The 19,892-nt window shown below is 44.8% G+C and overlaps 3 protein-coding genes across 3 annotated transcripts; all 3 read right to left on the bottom strand.

The window, feature by feature from the left end:
* Positions 1-8,354: 8,354 nt before the first annotated feature.
* On the bottom strand, positions 8,355-10,059 carry LOC306777596 (protein Wnt-8-like; the record flags this gene model as incomplete). Its single annotated transcript, XM_079268759.1, has 6 exons — positions 8,355-8,912; positions 9,000-9,142; positions 9,271-9,396; positions 9,662-9,791; positions 9,879-9,912; positions 9,998-10,059. 6 exons carry the CDS (start codon positions 10,057-10,059, stop codon positions 8,355-8,357), a joined length of 1,053 nt encoding a protein of 350 aa, XP_079124885.1.
* Positions 10,060-10,631: 572 nt separating this feature from the next.
* LOC306777595 (protein Wnt-8a-like) lies at positions 10,632-12,629 on the bottom strand (the record flags this gene model as incomplete). Its single annotated transcript, XM_079268758.1, has 6 exons — positions 10,632-11,198; positions 11,407-11,549; positions 11,666-11,791; positions 12,162-12,300; positions 12,427-12,460; positions 12,559-12,629. 6 exons carry the CDS (start codon positions 12,627-12,629, stop codon positions 10,632-10,634), a joined length of 1,080 nt encoding a protein of 359 aa, XP_079124884.1.
* Positions 12,630-15,945: 3,316 nt separating this feature from the next.
* On the bottom strand, positions 15,946-17,839 carry tmsb2 (thymosin beta 2). Its single transcript, XM_079268230.1, has 3 exons — positions 17,709-17,839; positions 16,518-16,622; positions 15,946-16,274 (listed from the first exon to the last, which is right to left on the bottom strand). The coding sequence occupies exons 2-3, from the start codon at positions 16,615-16,617 to the stop codon at positions 16,237-16,239; spliced, it is 138 nt and encodes a 45-aa protein (XP_079124356.1). The 5' UTR covers positions 16,618-16,622; positions 17,709-17,839; the 3' UTR covers positions 15,946-16,236.
* Positions 17,840-19,892: the final 2,053 nt, after the last annotated feature.

Genomic DNA, 19,892 nt, shown 5'->3' with positions numbered 1-19,892 from the left:
CTATTTAAAATGAGATAATACACATTTAACCCCATAAACTAATTATTTGAATTCCAGCTATTGTTTGTAGATGCTGTTGTTCCCCTTGACTGATGAAAGTCCGTCAGAATCGTATTTTTAATCGTATTTCTATCACGCTAACTCGACCATTGCTAACTTAATACCACAGCGCCGCGAGCTAGCTAGCTAACGTTTACCTGTAGCTGCCATGACGAGCTAACGTTAGCCGAAGATAGCTAACGTTAGCCGAAGATAGCTAACGTTAGTGTTGTCGGAGAAGTGTCTGTGTGACGGGACAGCTGATTTAAAAAGCCAACCGCCCCTGGTTTGTAATTTAAGATGGCAGACTCGTCGCCGCTCATCGAGCTACCGCAGGACAGCGTGGACGACGTGTTGGAGCTGAACAAGGAATTTGAGAGAATTATAGAAGCCGTTGAAAACATATCAGGTGTGTAACTTTTGTCTCGTTGTAACACCGTGTTAGACGGGCTTCTTTTAATATGGCTGCAATTCGGGAATCAGATGTCGCATACCCGTGCATGTCTGGTAATAACCACCGTTGTCTTCCTGTGTGTCCACCTGTAGTGCAGCTGACTTGGATGGGCTATGACATGGTGGCCCTGCGGACCAGTCCCGAGCTGGGGACCTCCATGCTGAAGCTGAAAGAAGCCTATCATAAGTGCCGTGCTATTATCTGCGGAGACCAGGAGCCAGAGATGGACATATAAACTGATCCTACTGCCTCAACAACTATTCAGATGCTCTCTGACTCATAACAATGTTACATTCAGTAATGTACAGACTTAGTTGATGTTACCAAGGCCTTCAGTTTGTGTTAGAGCTGTGGTTATAAAGTATTCTGATGGCTTTAGCTTGTTAAATTCAATAATAAAAACACATAAAGTGAGAATGTCTTCTGGTGTGTGTGTGTGTTTTTTTTTTTATATAGACATAGACTTACTTGTCTGTCACCTACTTTTGGAATGTATTAAAGCGTAACTCTGCCCTCAGGATTTACCAATCATCTCATGTCATAGATACCAAATGGTGGAAACTGTGAGCATTGTCCTTTAACCTTCGGGGCTGATTTAAAACAGTTTTGAGCCATTTTCAACCTTCAAAACCCAGATCTTTATGAATAATGTCAATATTAACACCCGCATTAATGTCTTTCATCACACTACTGTCATATCGTTCACTTTACAGCTCAATAAATCACATTTCAATGTGCAGTGCCTCCTTTTTTAATGTCCTTTCATGTTGTTTTACTTGGGATGTTACGCCAGCATTCTGAATTTTGCACTTTCAAGTTTGTAAGATATTTGTGTGGTCTAATTACAGTTGACATGGTCTGCTTTGTTCTTATGCACTTACTTTTCAGATGGAGAAGGCAGAGCAAGCTGCCTCAACCGCCTGCATTGATCTGGAAAAGGTTCTGAAAGGGCTGGACTCTTTATCTCACTGCATGGATCAACTGGCATGTATGTTTGACTGTTTCCTCTCCAATAAATGTCAGTAAGAATCAAATTGTGCCAGTAAGAAGAACTTGATGATCGATATGCAAATATACTAAGCGTGTAATGTAACTGTTACTCAAGATGTGAAACGGGTTAACCAAATCCCAGTTTTTGGCAGACACAGTCAAAGTAGTTGTCAGTGAACCTGTTGTTTTTAGAGAGCTGTTGCCAGCTTTCGGATTTGGAAACAAAAAGAAAACGACTTTCTCAAAAGATCAAGTGCTTTTGTCATTTTAGATTCTCTGTGTCCCAAATTGGTTTAATTGTTCCATCTGCGAGGAGCTGCTCTGTTTTCATAGCGGAGCAATTTTGTTCAGCAACACCACCCTCAAAAACGCATGCACACTGACTCTTTATTTATCCTGTTTTACAGAGTTAATGCACAGCTTTTTCAAAACCTGGTTAGAATTCATGTGTCGAGTACATTTGGGAATAAATATGCATTCGTCATTGATCTCAAACAGTGTACTTATGTTTGAGTAGCACATCTTGGTGAATACCAGGACCTCTTTATAATAACAGGATGAAATAGAGAGGCATGTATCCAAGTTTAACATTCAGGGTATCTCCACTTAAGTACTATCATCCTTGGTGTGGAACCTTCTATATTTTGAAACATGACTTTAGGACATCTTTGGACATGTGTGGACCCGAGGCGCTTGTGAAACCAGGTTTTCTGCCTGCAGTGCGAACCCAGCTGAGGCAATGTGATCTGATCGTTTGCTTTGGCCACCCTGACAAGTTGGCGTTGAAGCAGCAGCCCCCCAGCTGGACCTGAAACCGAGGCATGAAGAACAGAGGTAAGGCTGAGTGAACGTAGTTTCGTAAAATATACCAAAATGTATTTTCTCTCATTCTGTTCACTAAAAATACAAATGACATTAGAATAAAAAGAGGGAATTACACAACAACAACCTTTTGCAAAAACTGACGTTTCATAATTCTTGAACAGGCCACTGGTGCACACAAATTAGCACAGAGAGTCGGATGCAAACACCCACGTTTGAGTCGGTGCAGGTCAGAGCCCCGCAGGGTGCAGCAGACAGCAGTAGCTCTGCGCTTCAGCGCTCTGGTCTGTGGCGTTGATGAGCTGCAGCGGGGTGTCCGTGTGATAGGTTATCATCTGCTTCACTCCGGGGAAACTCTACAACACACACACATACACAGGAAAAAGATGACAGGGACCTAATGACGCAGCGCGGCACAAGCCAGCATCAACCACTGCCCGAGGCGAGCCACAAGATGTGTGAACTTTTCAGTTTATTTGAAGTGAACACAGACCGGCTTTCGCCTTCCTCATTTGAACACTGTTATTTAATGGCGTCAGCGTTTCCAGGGTACCTGGGTCTTTCTCAAGCCGGTGCCGAGGGAGTAGGAGTCGCCTTGGTTGCGGATCTTGATGTTGTAAACCTTGCCTTGTTTCAGCAGCATCAGGGTGTAGGGGTGCTCGGCCCCGCCGTGTGAGCTGTCCCTCACCACAAATGCCCCGTCCTAAAAACACAAAATATGTGGACAAATCCACACACATTCAGCCAGTTTAACACAATATTGCAAATAACATCCTGGTAAAGCTGCATGTTTTGTGTGTGTGTGTGTGTGTGTGTGTGTCTGTGCTCCAGAGAGAGGAGGGCGGGACTGTGAGAGGCGGCGACCTGACCTTGTTCACCTCTCTGAGGGCGACGTCAGCTTGGTGTCTGGTCACCTTTCCTCCGTACCAGCTGAGATCCAAACCCTGGATGCAACATGACAACACAGTCGTAGTAAAGACTACACAAACCGGATCTTCCTTTCTCATTTCTCATGTGACAGAAATGTGTTTTTACATTATTGTCATTGTGAAAGAAATGGAACAGATATTCCTCAGTTAACCCAGTCTAGTGAATAAAATGCAAAATCTCTTGAGTTCAGAGCAGACGTCCCACCATTGTGTTGTTTTCTTTACAACAGCGCCATCTGCTGCTTCCCAACTGAAATTACTCAAAGTGTGCGCAGAACAGCTCCCCCTTAATATCATTGGTGCTCCCTACCTAGCACAGTTTATACAGAAGTGATGGCTCATCTGTGATTCCACATTTGCTTCTCACCTTACTTTGTCCCGGTGTTGAGCTGTTAACCTTAGCAGACTGTGTTGACACGGGAGGAACTGGAATGACTTTACCTGCTCTGGGAGTGGAGAGAGGAAATGGAGCATCATTGAAAAAAAAAAAACCCTCTAATTATCGCTTTACCTGGAGTGACAGGCGAGCTAGCCTCATAAACTGTTACGGTTGGCCTACCTGTTGGACACATCTGTGGGTTTGGGGACTCTGGGTTTTGGGATACTGTACATGGATGAGCCACGAGCCTTGACAGCGCCGCCCTCTTGTGGACAAAACAGAAATGTGAACAGCAATACTGTGATGAGACAGCAACATTTTTGGTGTTCAACCGGTACAATCGCCCCAAACGGAACGTAATAAACAGCACGTACTTGATTTTGTACGGTCTGTCTGGGATGGGCCAGACTGTCCAGGCTTCCTGCTGTCGATATGCAGGTTGGGTTGGCTGGCTGGTGTTTGAACACGTTTTACAGAAGGATTAGTTCATCATCATCAACAGCTCAGGTGGTTGTGGAGTCAGTACATGTGCCGTCACCTGGTGCTTTGAAAGGTCTCTGAGGCGTGTGGTTCACTCTGGGTGGAGGTTTAGAGGTCCTTTCAGCAGTGGTCGCCTTATGAACAGGATCTGCTCTCACACGCACACACACACCCGTGTTTTAACTTAGGCCTGCAGGAAATGGGATCGCCAATTCTGCTTACCAAGCACATGAAACGAAAGGCAGGAGATATGCTGATATGTTTTTACATGTTTCTGTCACCTCTGCAGTGACTGTCCTGACGTTTAGCCACTCTGGGATGTCGAGGAGGCGTCGTCGTGTCTGCAGAGGAAGGGCTCTCGCTGGTCTCGTCATAGGTCTCCTCACCGTCTTGCTGCTCAGCTGTCTGTGGCTCAGTCAAAGCATAGATGTAGCCGTCTTCCTCTGCACCTTCAAAGTCGTCATCACTTTCACTGTCCTGCCACACACACAGCCCAGACATGTGATCTATTCCTTGTGTTATGTGTCACTTAATTTAATTAGTTTGCTTTGACGCTGATGTTTATTTTTCTTCATTAAAAGTTGTGTTTTACTCACAAACTCATCAGAGTCCCAGCTTTCTTCCTCCTGTTCAAGTACTGTTGGAAAATAAGCCGTAAAAAGAATGTTATCATCAGGCCTAAGGAAGGACGGCTTTATGATGTCGGTGGCCTAGTCGAACACAAGTGTCCTTTACCTTGTTGTGGGTACTGTGGTGCTTTTGATCTGCACAGAAAGTGAGAAAGTTATGCATTGTTACAGTTTCACATCCTGTATGAGCTGTAAAAGGAAATCTGTTGTCTTACTTTTGACCACAGGCCTTCTGATCCCGCTTGTTGATGTCACTTTGAATCTTAGTAACTAATCTATGACGATACAAAACCGTTTTTTTAAACAATGTTTTTGGTTAAGAATACTCTTCGTTGTCAATTGAAATAAATATGTTTTCAGTCGGACTCACGGGACATAGAGGCTGGGGAACACTTGAAGGTTGTGCGTCGTCATTTCCTGGATGAACGTAGATTTGAATATTAAAGATAAATCGATTGTATTTCAGAATAGTAAATGCGTGCACAGGCCTGCAGAGACGTAGGACGTACTTACCATGAACTGTGCTCCACTCATGCTGTCCTTCATCACCAGTTTGTCGCAGCCGGATAGCTTTAGCTGAGAGGACGTCACAGACTTTTACTTTAATGTCTCGGGAGTGATACAATTGCCTTGAAATATCATAGTAGCTCGGTCTATTCTAACAGAGTAAACCATGAACTGCTGCTTACATTACTCAAGCGACTTATTTGCATAATGTTTACTTCGTTTCATACGTATTGTACAGCCCCCGGCCTTTTTTAAGAGATTTATCACATGACTTATTTAACTTGGCAGGTAAAGGAACTACAGTACTTGACTTGTTACAGAAGATATGAAAACAAGCGTCTCTTTTGACACTCACCCTCCTCATGTAGTCGGCCAGACGTTGGGGACTCCATCCCAGCACCTCCGCTTTAGAGGGAACATTGTTCCAACTCATGCTCGTCTCCTGTAAGTGTCACAAAATGAAGGGTTCAATCGACAACAGGAGGAGCTTTTTGCAGTGGTCTCACGAAACTGTTGCTCTTGAAGTCTTCAACGCACTCGACCTGTAAATATGAAAGTTAAATGTGACTTCTCTGCCCTTTTTAAAGAGGCATATTTGTGTCCTCGTCTGTCACGTAAAAGGCTGAAGTAGCAACGTTTCTGTGGTTTTAAAGCACTTGTGATATAAAATGATATCTATTTCCTTCTCTAAACATAGAGCCTGCTGATTTCCTGTCACACACCTACGTACGCCACCACATGCTGCATACAGTGGTTATTTTAGTTTGCGCTTACTTTTGTGTCTGATTGTTGACTGAGCAGCTGGACCTTAATGTGAGATGCAGATTTAAGTATGGTCAGCTCTAAACAGACGGTGTAGCTCACGTCTAATGTGGATTTAAAGTTGACACACGCTCTTCTAAATAGTTGTATTCATAGGTTAATGTTTCCTGCTCAGAGATATATCAGTCATGTTGTGGTCTCATACATTCTAATTCATAACACGGCTTTTGTTGAAGGCCGTGTCAGGTCTGGAGTCTCAGCCTGCGTCAGGCCTCTTGGTATCTCACACCCAGGTGAGAGAGGAGGGCAGCAGAGAGGAGGGATGATCAATCACGCTCAGATCCCCCCCCCCTACACCCCCGGGCATGTCTGGGTGAATACATGAGTCCTCCTGGGGGGTCTCCGTGGGAGATCGACCCTTCCACCCCCTCCCCGGTGTTCCTCCTCTGTCCTGATTGGGAAACATGCCCCTCCAATGAAAGACATGATACTGCCACACATGAAATGGAGTATAATTATACAGCAAGGTGTTGAATCAATGTGAGATGATATTCAGTTCCTGTGGTTGTTTCTCAAAGCAGGTAAAAGAGGGTTCATCTGCGAGCTTGTGACGCGCAGCCACAAGCAACAGCATCATATGGACCAATATGGAAGCAATGATGCACTCAGTGGAGAGCAGAGGGAAGGGGCGGAGCAGGCGGGGGGGCGAAACCTTCATTAACGCACAGCAGGGCAGCATGGGAAATACAGGACATCCCCACGAGCAAACAGACAAATGGGGAGCAAGGGAGGGAGTGTTTTGGTCTGTGAGAGTGTTACTTGTTCCTTCTACAATTAAGTTTTGTTTTTACTCGACGTGTAGTCGTTTCTCAGCTTTTTAAGTGTTTCTAGCTATTCGTGTGATTTCTTTTGTCAGTGACTCTGCGCTAAAATGCTAATTTTCAGTTTGTCAGAATCGGCTTCATTGACCAGACACATACCAGCAACGTGACTGTTTTTTTGTTTCTCTCAATGTGCATGAACAGAAATAGAAATGCAGCTGTAACAAGGACATCTATGTGTGTGTATGTATGTATATATACACACAATACAACAATGAAAAACAACATGCAATGTCTATAAGACCATTTGTATTGACTGTAAACAATACAGCAGTACAATGCTGGAATAAATATTGAATAACCGATGTAACAGGTTGCCGTAGGTGGATACAGTATGTCAGCTGTATATTCAGTATACACAGCTGCTTAGATTTATATTTGGCAGTGGCATGTACATGTTACAAAAAACAGTGCATATGAATGAATACTATATGTAATTTGACTGAAGTGTGCAGAGTGACGACGAGCAGTGTGGACTCCATTGACTTCAATGCTGCCATCTAAAGGGACACCAGTCGGTCAACTGATAAAGATAATCCATGCTGTAATTCCTCATTTATCTCCTTCTTTACTGCTTCTAACTGGTCTTTAAATTTAGTGGAACAGCTTTGTCCCACCCCCTCTCCCCCCAGGCATGGACCCCCTCACGAAGGTAATATCCATGCCATCACTCATTTAGCTGAGGCAGTGGCAGATTTATGACGCGTCCAGCTGAGAGGAAGATTTTTGGAGATACAGGGGGTATGAGGAGAGAAGGAGGCAAATGAATGGCTCCTTAGACACAGAGAGGCCGGTGGGCGGAGACCAGGCTTCTCTCGGGCCTAATTACGTGCAAATTATGAGATTAGAAATTAACTTGCTTTCATGGTGGAATCTTGACTAATTTGCTTTGCTCGCTTTGCTGAGAAACGGTAGAGTTAGGTTACAATCTGTTTGCCCTCTTGATGCATTGTGGTACATTTGCATTGCCTGTGGTATGCAAAGACGAGTGTAGGCTGATGTGGTGTCACGGATTATCAGGCCAAATAGCAACTTGTAGCGGTGGAAATGCTTCCCTGTTTTGTCTTTCAAAGCCTCGCTGCTCTTTGAATGGCATCAATACACGTTAAACATCAAAGTGATAGCGGATCAATGGAGGATCAACACCTTGGCGAGGTGCGAACTGCACCATGTTATCCATGTAATCCTCTGTTTAAGTGTATTCGCTCCATTCTCATTGTAATAGACGCTTGTGCGCCCTGTCATAAAAAGCCATTGACCCCGGGATTTACAAGGGAAAGACTTGACTGAAATGAAACGTGACATTCAGAGGGCTTTATAACTTTTATTTGAACTAAACAAAACACATTCTTCATAAATAGAAACTCAAGTATTTATACAACGAGACGTGAAAAGTGCAAACAGACATTTAGCATCTTGGGCCATTATTGAACAGAATACTGTGATGTAGACGGGTAATAGATCCATAAATATATATATGTTTCACTTGGGTCCACGGACTCTCCGTCTAAAGCCGTTCCCATCGGCCCCTTCCCTCCTCGCGCACACGTGTTTGACGATGACCTGAGAGCAGTCCTCGCAGTTCACCGTGCAGCACCAGTGGAACTTGCAGTTGCAGCTGCTCACGACGTCCGTGCGCCTCTCCTCCACCCTCAGGCCGCATTCGTGACACAACCGGCGGCAGCTGCGCCTCTCCCACGCGGTTAACCCCTCCCCGTGCTGCACGCACTCCCGGCCCTCGGTTCCGTACAGCCCCATGCTGGTGTTCCTCCGGCAGTAGTCCGGGGAGTCCTCCAGGTAGATGAGCTCCATCTGCGCGACGCCGCCGAACGCGTCCACGACGGCGCCCCGGTTGTCCGCGCTGTTGCCAGCACGCATGCGCCTTTTGTCGATGTCCAGCTTCTGGGCCTGGCCGTGCTTGATCTTCAGGTAGTTGCCGATTTCTCTGAAATCGGACAGCTGTGTCCAGCAGGTTTGGACACTGCAGCTCTCCGACATGCCGTGACATCTGCAGATGCGCTTCATTGTTGCCTTCACAGCCTGTTGGAAACCTGGGAAAGTTAACAACTCCTGTAACTTAAAATGGTGTAATGTGAGATCAATGCTTGTTGCGTGAACATAATTTACCAGCCGCCCAGCCGCGTTGTTGTGCAGGTTGACAGCAGCCCTGGAGTCCTGCCCCGTCTCCTGCGCATCCACGTACTGTTTGGAAATCCTCTCTCCGAAATCCACGTTGTCACTACAGCCACCCCACAGCCAGCCACGACCTCCTGTACAAAAACAATACACAATTTAAATCAGGTCACCAAATGGAGCCCTCTAAAGTTTGGAAATAATATAAATTGTATGTGCACAGCATGCCGTATACGCATAAGATTATAATCTGGGTAATGCGCACCAATTTTCCCGTTCTTGGAGACATCGCAGCCGCAGTTGTCGAGGTCTCCCAGACTACAGTTCCTGGTCAGAGTGTACATGACCCCCGCGGAACTGATGGCGTGGACGAAAGACGACTCTCTGGTGGCTGTTAATGAGAAAAAAAAGTGCAATCACGTTTTATACAAGCGAATATAAAACATACAGCAACGGTGCATTTTTGTAGTTAAACCAAATGTTCCTCTGTATAGGCAGCACGTATGTAACATTCATATATCTCTATGATGTCCTGTGTTATTGTATATTCTTGACACATTTTACGCATGCGCATTACGCATTACATTTTCCTTCTCCAGTTTAGGACCTGCGTTCATACCTCAATGAAGGAATTGTTATTTACAATCTCAACCTACCGCGTTTTAGTCCTTTGAGCTGAGTGGCGGAGTCGGGACAGTTCCATCTGTCCCACGCGAACTGGTGTTTGCACTCCTCGATCCCAGTCAGTGCGCCCCCCTGCACGCTTCTTGCATATGTGAGATAGGCCTGCAGGAGAGGCAATGTCATGTTGTTGGCCCGATTCACATTTCGAAACGTTGTCCTAAACTTGTCAGGGTAATCTAATCTATTTACCTTTGGTCCCGTCATGAGAAAGTTACTTGCCACCCTGAGAGGAAGATAGATGAGGAGAATGAGAGGTTGACACAAACACTTACAGAGAAGATACCGGCAAACAGCATATAGTCTCTTACCAAGCATGTCCCGGACACGTTTTGTATAAAAGAGGCAGGAGCCAAAAAAATGCGTGCACCATTGTCACCTTCACAGTTGTCCCTCAAAGTAGAGCTCTATTTGTCCCTGTGTGCTGAAACTTTCTTTTTTATTTGAATGAGGAACAAATGGAACTCTTGTTCTTTGTCCCCCGAAGTCCGAGACAGCTGATTGGTTGACGAGTTTAGGAAACGCCTATGCGCACATCAAAGGATGGCATTAGGCAACAGCTTATTTTCTTCCCCGAGTATGAAACCAGGACACCAATAAACAAAATTCTGCCCTTGACAAATCAGTTGGAGTCATGCGTATTGTAGAAAAATATTTATTGGGTGACCCTTTCAATTAATAAAAATACATATAAAATATTTGACAATTTTGAGACTTCACAGAAGACAGACACAACAAATCCCCAAAACGAGTGAGCATGCGTGAAGAGTTTGGTCCTCAAAAAACGGCGTGATTGACAGGAACAAATCAATAAGACCAAGTGCATTAAACAGGCTTCAGGTGATGTGATGAAAATAGTATTCTTATAATACAGAATAATGCTTATTGATCCCCACAAGGCTGTAAGAAATATAAAAGTGATGAAGTCTTTGCACCAAATGGCAGTCAGTGGCCGCGCGCACGGTGCCTGCGCTTTGTTTTATTCTGCGGTTTTCTCCCACCTTCTTTACGCTCACAGAAATATTTGGGAACAATCCGCGCGCATTTGTCGCACCTCACTGTGCAACACCAGTGGAACTTGCAGTTGCAGCTGCTGACTACCTCGATGCGCTTCTCCACCACTCGGAGGCCGCATTCGTAGCACAGCCTGCGGCAGCTCTTTCGCTCCCACTGGGACATGTTCTTGTTGCCCTTCAGACACTCCCGCCCCTCGGTGCCCGGAAATCCCCGGCTCCGGTTCTTAACGCAGTAATCCGGGGAGTCCTCTAGGTAAATGAGCTCTGTGCGAGCGATGCTCCGAAAGGCGTGCGCTATGGCCCCTCGGTTGTCCGCGTTGTTCCCGGCCCTTGCCGGCTTCTTGTCCATGTCCAGCTTCTTCGCCTGTTCGTGCTTCACCTTCAGGTAGTTGCCCACCTCTCTGAAGTCGGCCAGCTGCATCCAGCAGGTTTGGATGCTGCAGCTCCCGGACACTCCGTGACACTTACACGCTCTCCTCATGGTCGCTTTGATGGCCTGCCAAGAGAGCGAGCGTGTTAGCAATGAAAATTCAATGATCAAACGTGCGGGACTTTCTCCTTCTTGGATTTGAACCCGTGCGTAAAAGCCACTGACAAAAGACATATTTTTTCCTCTCCCAATACACTTGTTTACATTTGAGAACACAGCCCATCAAAAGCAATAACAAACTCCAGTTACTAATAATAGTACACTCATATCTTACCAGTCTGCCTGCCTCGTTGTTATGCAGGTTGACCGCTGCGCGCGAGTCGTGCCCACCTTCCAGCGCATCCACAAACTGTTTGGAGATCTTCTCTCCAAACGCCACGTTATCACTGCAGCCTCCCCAAATCCACCCTCTGCCACCTGGTGATTAAAAAAATCCACATTCAGTTCTCAGAACGAAAAGTCTCACGTAATAAAAGTTTAACTGTAAAATAGACCAGACATGCCTATTAGTGTGCAAATCATAGAAAATGTACCTGTCTGTCTAATTCTGGAGTCATCACAGCCGCAGTTGTCAAAGTCTCCCATACTGCAGTTCTTGGTGAGCGTGTACATCACTCCTGCCGCGCTGATGGCATGGACAAAAGACGTCTCCCTTGTCGCTATAATAAGTGACAAAGAAAGCGTATCACAACGTTTTAGTTTGCGATCCAATTTGGGGCGGAAAGGTTGTGCTCATATACTGTGCGTAAAAGGCGCGTAAACCGTGCGTAAAGACAGTACAGGAATTGAATAGGGTACTGTTGGGCATGTTTGGTGTTTTATAAATGCGATTCCAGGAAGTAACTGAAGTTAATGTGTGTGTTCCCTCCGTTGAGGTCACAGCGCACAGTCGGTCACAACCCCCTCTCTGTGTTGGAGGATTCACTTTGTGCAAAAGAGCGACATTTGCTGGAATTTAACTCATCCAGCACTCCACCCACTGCTGCAAGTCAAGCATATGATACAAACATATGGATGTTAATATCTTACCACTTCGAAGGCCGTTGTGTGTGGACAACTGGAGCGTGTTTTCTGGGCAGTTCCACCTCTCCAACGCGAACTGGTGTTTACACTCATGTATTCCACCCTGTGCGCCCACTTGCACACTACCGGCATAGGTGAGAAAAGCCTTGGGAGAGGAAAACCAAATAGAAACGTGAGTCATTACTGCGTTCAACCAATATTTCTTTTCACAACAAAGTTATCTGAAATATTTGAATTGACAGAAGAGATTTCACGCCCAGAATGTATTTACCTTAGGTCCAGTCATGAGGAAATTATTCACCGTCCTTGAGAAAGAAAACAGGACAGCCACGTTAATCCAAGGTCACTGACAAACACGCATCACACTGTTGCAAATGAATTCATCCAAAAGTTAGCGACATACCAGGCTAGTGCAAACTGAACATGACAGCACATGGACAGAACCACGGTTGGAAGGAGATGCAAAGGTCCCATAACAGCTGTAATCCAAACCGGAGGACTGTGTGTTTGTATCCCGGACGTGAGTGCCAAGAGAGAGAGAGAGAGAGAGAGCGAGAGCGAGAGCTGAGGGCAACTGAAGTTGTAGCCAGACTCCTCGCTGATGATATTTATATGCTCCTGCCCCTTTGATTGACAGATTTGTCCCGCAGGTAGCGTTTCACTGTGAAAATGCGTCGACGACGACATTGATCGCCGCGTCCTACAGACCTACAGGGAGCCGTCGGTGCATAAGTGCACTTCAAAGAAGCGACGCAGACACTTAAACAGCCCCTCATTCATTCACCTGCCGTTCCCAGGCTCCGATCCTTACACGCTTTTTCCCACGAATTGAAGCATATGCAGTGTATATCATCCTGAGCGTTACAAATAGGATACATAAACCCCATATTCATCATATATTTTAACTTCAGGTGTATCATGACACATCACTGTAAAACACTGTGTATCATATTGCTGTAGGTCTATTGCAATGATTTATTGTTAAGGGGGTTGAAGAGGGGTTGAGGCCACAACAAAGCTCAGACATTAAGGCATGACATATGGCTCTTCCTCATCACATTGCAGTCAGAAATACAGAACTGAGGGGCAGCTTTGGGGACTTCATGTGTAGTTGGAAACGTTTGAGAAATGGCACCAGTGCCCCAGGCTGAACGACTGACTGCCATAAAGTCTTTCAGGAGCTGATGGTGTATAGTCATGTAAATACTGCCTCACACATCGGCGACATTGGCATCGTCTTGATAATAGGATAATAGATGTTTCCCTGGGAAACTACTCGGTGTGAAAACAGTCTGGAATTTACAAGAGTGTAAACAAATAAGAGCTTTTATGCTTTACACATTTTTTTATATTGTATGGTCAATCATTTGTGTTTCATATGGTTTTGATTCGTAGATTTAAATAAAAAAAACAGATGAATGTTGATCAATTCAGTGTATAGAGCTCTGGGATTAATTCTGATTGTCCTTAATTTAGCCTTTATAATCACATGCGTTCATCAACAGTCATCACCATGTCGGTTTCTGCCATTGCATACTCGTACCGTGATTTGATTGGAGAGTTATTGGTTCACATTACAGTTTTTTTCTTTTTTTAAATCGAATCGCTTACACATGTCAAATCCACTTTAAGCCACTCAAAATCCCCTAAACCAACAATTCACTCCGCGCGGTGGACAATAGACGGGCGGCTGGGCGAGGTCCTCCACACAAGAGTGGAGAGGTGGAGGTGAGGATAATCCCCACTAATTAGATATCGCCCGCATTCACGACTGAAACCTGGAGCCCCTCAACACCTTGTTGGGAAGTAATGCAGAGCGATTAGAAATCAATCTGCGATGCCTTATAATTTGTCCTCAACCCAAGGCTCCTTTATCGAATTTAATGGGTTAATAACCTGCAAACAATAGTAATCAATGCAGCTGGGCGTGTTTCAGCATGGGCGCTATTTGTCTCACCGAAACTATCAGGGAAAAATCACGTGGATTACGTCATTTAAATAAATAAATTCAATTTCATTATTATTATTAAATGACAAAATGGTCAAAGGTCTATTTGATAAATAGTGTATATATAGTTATCATATGTTAATGCCATTATTTCCATATATTAGTCATGTAGACTAAACGTAAAGTTAATCATAATAATAACAATTGAAGAGCTCCTATGGATTTTTATTTTCCATGTAAGTTATGTGTATTCCAGCTCGACCACTTCCAAGAGAGGACACGTCAGGGTATGGGGGACCCCCTTTGAAACACACTGAGCTTAAAACAACATGAAGTCCAAATGCGCGCTAATTAAATTGTTCTAACAGACATGTCGGACACATTAGGCCGTCCGGGTGAGCGTTGACGAGTGATTCATGAGCCAGCGAGGTGAGAGAAATGGAGCAATAAAGGCTCGGGAGGTGACGGGCTTGACAGGCCGGGGATGGGTGGTAGGACTGCTGACGCCAGCCAGCGACATCCCATGTGGGGCTGTAAATGACCATAGAAGAAGGCTGCTGTTATATAATAAAAAAATAACTGTAATATAAAGAAATGATAGGTCACATAAAGAAGCATCCAATCGTTAATGCAGGAAAGGTCGGTGAAAAGTGAAATACTTCAACTCAAATGATTGTTTTGAAATGTTATTATGTTGTTCTTTGTTGTATGTCACACGATTTTTATTCGAAATGCCCAACGGTCTGTTTTTATTCCGCGGTGGTATGTTGTTACAGTGCTGCTTTTGCTTAATATTTTGTCAATCTCAATATGTTGTCACCTAGCTCCTGCTAGCTCCTGCTAGCTCCTGCTAGCTCCTGCTAGCTCCTGCTAGCTCCTGCTAGCTCCTGCTAGCTCCTGCTAGCTCCTGCTAGCTCCTGCTAGCTCCTGCTAGCTCCTGCTAGCTCCTGCTAGCTCCTGCTAGCTCCACAGCACAGCATTTGCTCACACTCGTTTCGTTGATAACGTGCCAGAAAATAGTGGGGGAAAAAAATACCCGTAATAATTCCCCAGATCCCAGGGTGAGCTCTTCAAATAGCTGTTTTATCCAGATTCAAATTCTAAAACTTACATCTCATGAAAGATAGCAAATGTACTCACATTTGAGAAGCTAGAATCATTGAAACCCTTGACGTTTTTTCGATTATTATTCATTTTCTGTCCATTTATCAAGTAATGGTTAAGCTCTAATGCCAAGCAAAAACTCACAATCTAAGCTAGCTTTAAAAATGAGCAGACTAGCTGCCTTGTTGAGCCAATCGAAAGGAGAGGATCAGTCAAGTTCTCATAATAAGGAGTTGACTTTTGTCATAAATGTATTAATATGTTGGTATGACGATTTGTGTAATATTAGCCACTTGGAGTACATTACCATTATAATTAAGGGATAAAAAAGTGTGTCGCCAGCCCGTGTTCTTAAATGTTTCTTTCGGTAAACTACACAGGAACATGGCCCCTGTTTGTGCATTGAACTATGGCTATAAATATGCACTCATGAGGTGTGAATTACACAAATGTACTCTGCAATACTTTTATACTGTACAGGCCAATTGCAAGCCTTTTTTATTGTAATGTGTGTTTATTCCATGGCACGTGCACGATGAGTCCGTGCCTCATGAGTGTCTAAGAATCTGCACATGGACACAAAAGAGACAGCAACATGCACAGAGGGCTGACTGGTTCCATGTCTTCATATTTATTTCATAAAGAAAAGTAAAAAGTTAAGAACACATCCCACATGATTAGACTCTGAGTGCTCCCATGACTGTAGTCCCCCCCCTCCCCCCCCCATAGCCTGGATGCCTGTCTATCTCTCTGGGCTACATCACCACACCACTCCCCAGTTTGGCAATATTTGAGACATGTTAGCTATTGGCTAACAGTGTGAGACAGGCACCCAGGCTAACGTTTTTTTAAAGTGGTAAGAGAGCATTCCCATGTGATGATGCCACATACCCCTATACGGCAACCCCAGGGAGCTCAAGAGCACCCTCATCCGAAGACAAAGTAAGAGATTGAAATACTGTGATAATCAAAAGAAAGTGCTTTTTTTCCTGCGGCATCTCAGCGTCTTTTTCTTCATGTGCTCAGGAGTCAAGGTGTGGCATCGCCTTTCCTCTCTTGCTCGATGGCTGAGGAAGAGAAGAGGAAGATGGTTTAGGTCAGCAGGCTTGTGTTTGGTGCACAGGATTTAATGTACAGCAATGATGTGCTGATGTTGCAGCATTTCAGTTTCTGCCAGCTGAGCATGTAGTTGTTTGTCAGTAGTGGAGGTGATGAGTATAGCTGCTGACAGAAAAATTGTTTCAGGGGGTATGGAGGCTTCAGCGCCGCCTAGCAACACACACAGAGACACAGACGCAAGGGCCACTCACTCTCTTTGGTGGGCAGAGGGTTTTTCTCTTTTGTCTCCGTCTTCTTCAGCTTTGTCTTGTCGAAACGGGCGATCTCGGTCAGGTCAGGCTTGTCGGACATTTTGGCTGTGAAAGAAGATGAGAAGAACACCTGAGCAGACACAAGTTGAACCTTTCCCGTCAGCCATCGCGCTGATAATGCGGCATTACATGATGGACACAAATCTATTGCATTGGACATATTCGGTAGTGTAGGACCAATGTTTTCACCTGCCTGAAATGGTGACGGCTTGGTCTGCCGTCAAAGGTAATCGTTGTAACCGACAGCACATAAAGGGAGTGGCTACGACATGTCCACATGGATGCCGGTGCGTGGTCGCTGCCTCACACATGCTCCGTCTTGATATTCCCCTCTCCAAAAATGCCCACTAACATGTGCCTATTTTTAACATCGCTCCCTGTTCCTCCCTTTGTCTTTGCCTTTCCCTCTCTGAGGCTGAGGTCTTTGTTCTCTTCATACGCATCCCCCCTCTCTCTCTCTCTCTCTCTCTCTCCATCCACCCCTGCAGCCTCGTGGATCCAGGCACTGCAGTCATATTCCTTCGACCTAGCCGCAGGTCTGACTCATCCGTCCCGCGCAGTCCGGTCCAGTCACGCCTGTTTGGACCACCGCTCTGTCAGAGACTGCTGTGGGAATGTGACAAGCCCACTATAGCCTGCAGCCTAGTCATTTTGCAAAGAAAGCCACTGTAAAATCATCTCCACCAGTCTGAATTTGAATGGGGCCTAATAGAATGGGTTTGACATAACAAGTAGACATGCTGGGCACATGCCAGAATTTGAAATATTTCACTTTCTTGAAACGAGGCTCACCGAATCATTTCTCGATTACCCTCTAGCTGCAGAATGGTGTCTGTACCCTGCCGAGTCTGGATATCAACAGCAGCAGTCATAACCTCACCTTTTTTCCAACTCGTCAGTAAACACAATTGTTCAAACATTTGCTCTATTGTTCCCTTATCAGCACCATCGTCATCCTCCTCAACATCCCTCTTCCACCTCATTTCACAGCTGCCATCAGCAGTCAGCCTCCGCTCTCCCAGCCACACCCCAAATCCTTTGTTTGGCTCCAGTAAAACAGAAACTGAACAGAGACACACAAACACAGAGACACTGAGAAACACACTGACGGCGAGATGGGTTCGTTCTTACCGGTGTTCAACACAGCAGTGCGCTAAAATCCACCGGCGGAGAGAAAGCAGGGAGGGATAGAGATACAGAGATGGAGAAGGGAGAGCGATGCGGAAGCTGAGTGAATCTGCCGGTGTGTGCACGCCTGCCTGCATCTAGGGTGTGGGTATTAGAGGGAGGGAGGGGGAGAGAGAGAGGGATGGAGAGAGAGAGAGAGAGAGCTTGGTCAGCCTTCCTCCATGACATCAATATTAATGTTCTCGAGGGAAAAGACTATCGAGGAAACCAACCCGTTATAGCACACGTGTCAAACTCACGGCCCGCGGGCCGAATCCGGCCCGCCACGTCATTTTATGTGGCCCGCGAATCCGCCAGCAAAAACAAAAAAAACTAAAACATATTTTACTGTGCCACTGTGTAGCATCAACAGCCTATTATACTTTGACAGACAGCGCGTTGTGTATTTCAATGAATGAATGAATGAATGAATGAATTATATTCATAGACATAACATCACAAAGTGCATAACAGAGCAGACATTTAAAAGCATAAAAAACACAATGTGACCCTAGGGTCAATAAATTGCATACACAGAGAAAAAAGAAAGAAAAAAAAAATAAAATAAAAATGTAAAACATATTTTAAGAGCAGGTCTAGGACATGGGTTTTTACTCAAACGCCAGCCTAAACAGGTGGGTTTTGAGCTGGTTCTTAAAAGTATTCACAGCATCTACGAGGCGCAGAGTTGCAGGCAGAGCATTCCAGAGCCTCGGGGCCACTGCCTCAAAGGCTCGGTCACCACGGCTCTTACATCGTGTGCGTGGGACTGACAGAAGACCGAGAGCGTTTGACCTGAGACTGCGGGCGGGTGAATAGGGGCGAAGTAGATCAGCTACATAAGTCGGAGCCTGACCGTGAAGTGCTCTGTAAGTGATGGTGAGAATTTTGAAGTGTATCCTAGATGCTACAGGGAGCCAGTGGAGAGATCGGAGTACGGGGGTGACGTGAGACCGTCGATTTGTCCTGGTGAGCAATCTGGCGGCAGCATTTTGGATTACCTGCAGACGGTTAAGAGCAGATGCACTGAGTGATGTGAAAAGTGAGTTACAGTCGTCAATGCGAGAGGAGATAAATGTGTGTATTTAACAGCTTCACAATGCTTGCGGTCACTTTTCTTCAACATGTTGTAATATATCATATGGCAAAGTGTTGACTGGTCGTCTACCGTTTGATGAAACTGATCCGTGCACATCTCGACTACCATTCACACACACACACACACACACACATACACACACACACACACACATTGATACGCTAATGGCAGGGGTGACCATAAAAGGTGGTCAAAGTGCTAATCTAATGCTCATTCAAACTCTGATGGATGGCACAGCCTTCAGGAGCAATTTGGGGTTCAGTATCTTGCCCAAGGACACTTGGACATGCGGACTGGAGGAGCCGGGATCAAACCGCCAATCTTCCCTAGTGATTGACCAATAAGAACTCACAAGTACTTTGATTGTGCTCCTTTACTTTTATAGTATCCATTACATACTGAGAATGTGTCAGAGATGTGAGTATTTAAGATTGCAAGTCATGGAATGAGTTTCTTTTTATGGGGACATATTTTCAAATTACAGATCTTTCATATTGGTTTTATTTTTAGAGGGACAAGTATATGGCATGGACCAGTGCCACATACCACAGCATTTATAGTCCAACATCATTTGCAATAATCATCCTTAGAAGGACACAAAGCTCAATAAGAAAAAATGTACGAAACACACACAATGAGACCTTAAAATTCATCTGGCTAACAGCATGGGTCCATGGGAACTGATATGTGACTGTTTCTTTATCCCTGAAATTGTGTGTATTTCGATAATTTAAGTTAACAGTTCATTCCACTCCTTGCATTGGTCAAAGCAATGTAGAAAGCCCGATTTATATATGTAATGTTTATATTTATACAGGCACGTATATAGCATGGACCAGTGCCACATACCACAGCATTCATAGCCCGAGCTAGTTTTCAATGACCATCCTTAGTAGGGCCTTTATGGAAATACACAAAGCTCAACATGAAAATACATATAAAACCACACAAAACTGTAAAAACAGAGGTGAAAATATATAAAACGCACAAAATAATACAATACATTTAACAATGCAATACATTTACAATAAACCTCAATGACAAGCGTT

This window comes from Melanostigma gelatinosum (assembly GCF_949748355.1).
Source record: "Melanostigma gelatinosum genome assembly, chromosome: 5".
Classification (NCBI taxonomy): Eukaryota; Metazoa; Chordata; class Actinopteri; order Perciformes; family Zoarcidae; genus Melanostigma; species Melanostigma gelatinosum.
The sequence above is the reverse complement of the archived record's forward strand: the minus strand, read 5'-3'. Positions and strand labels throughout refer to the sequence as shown.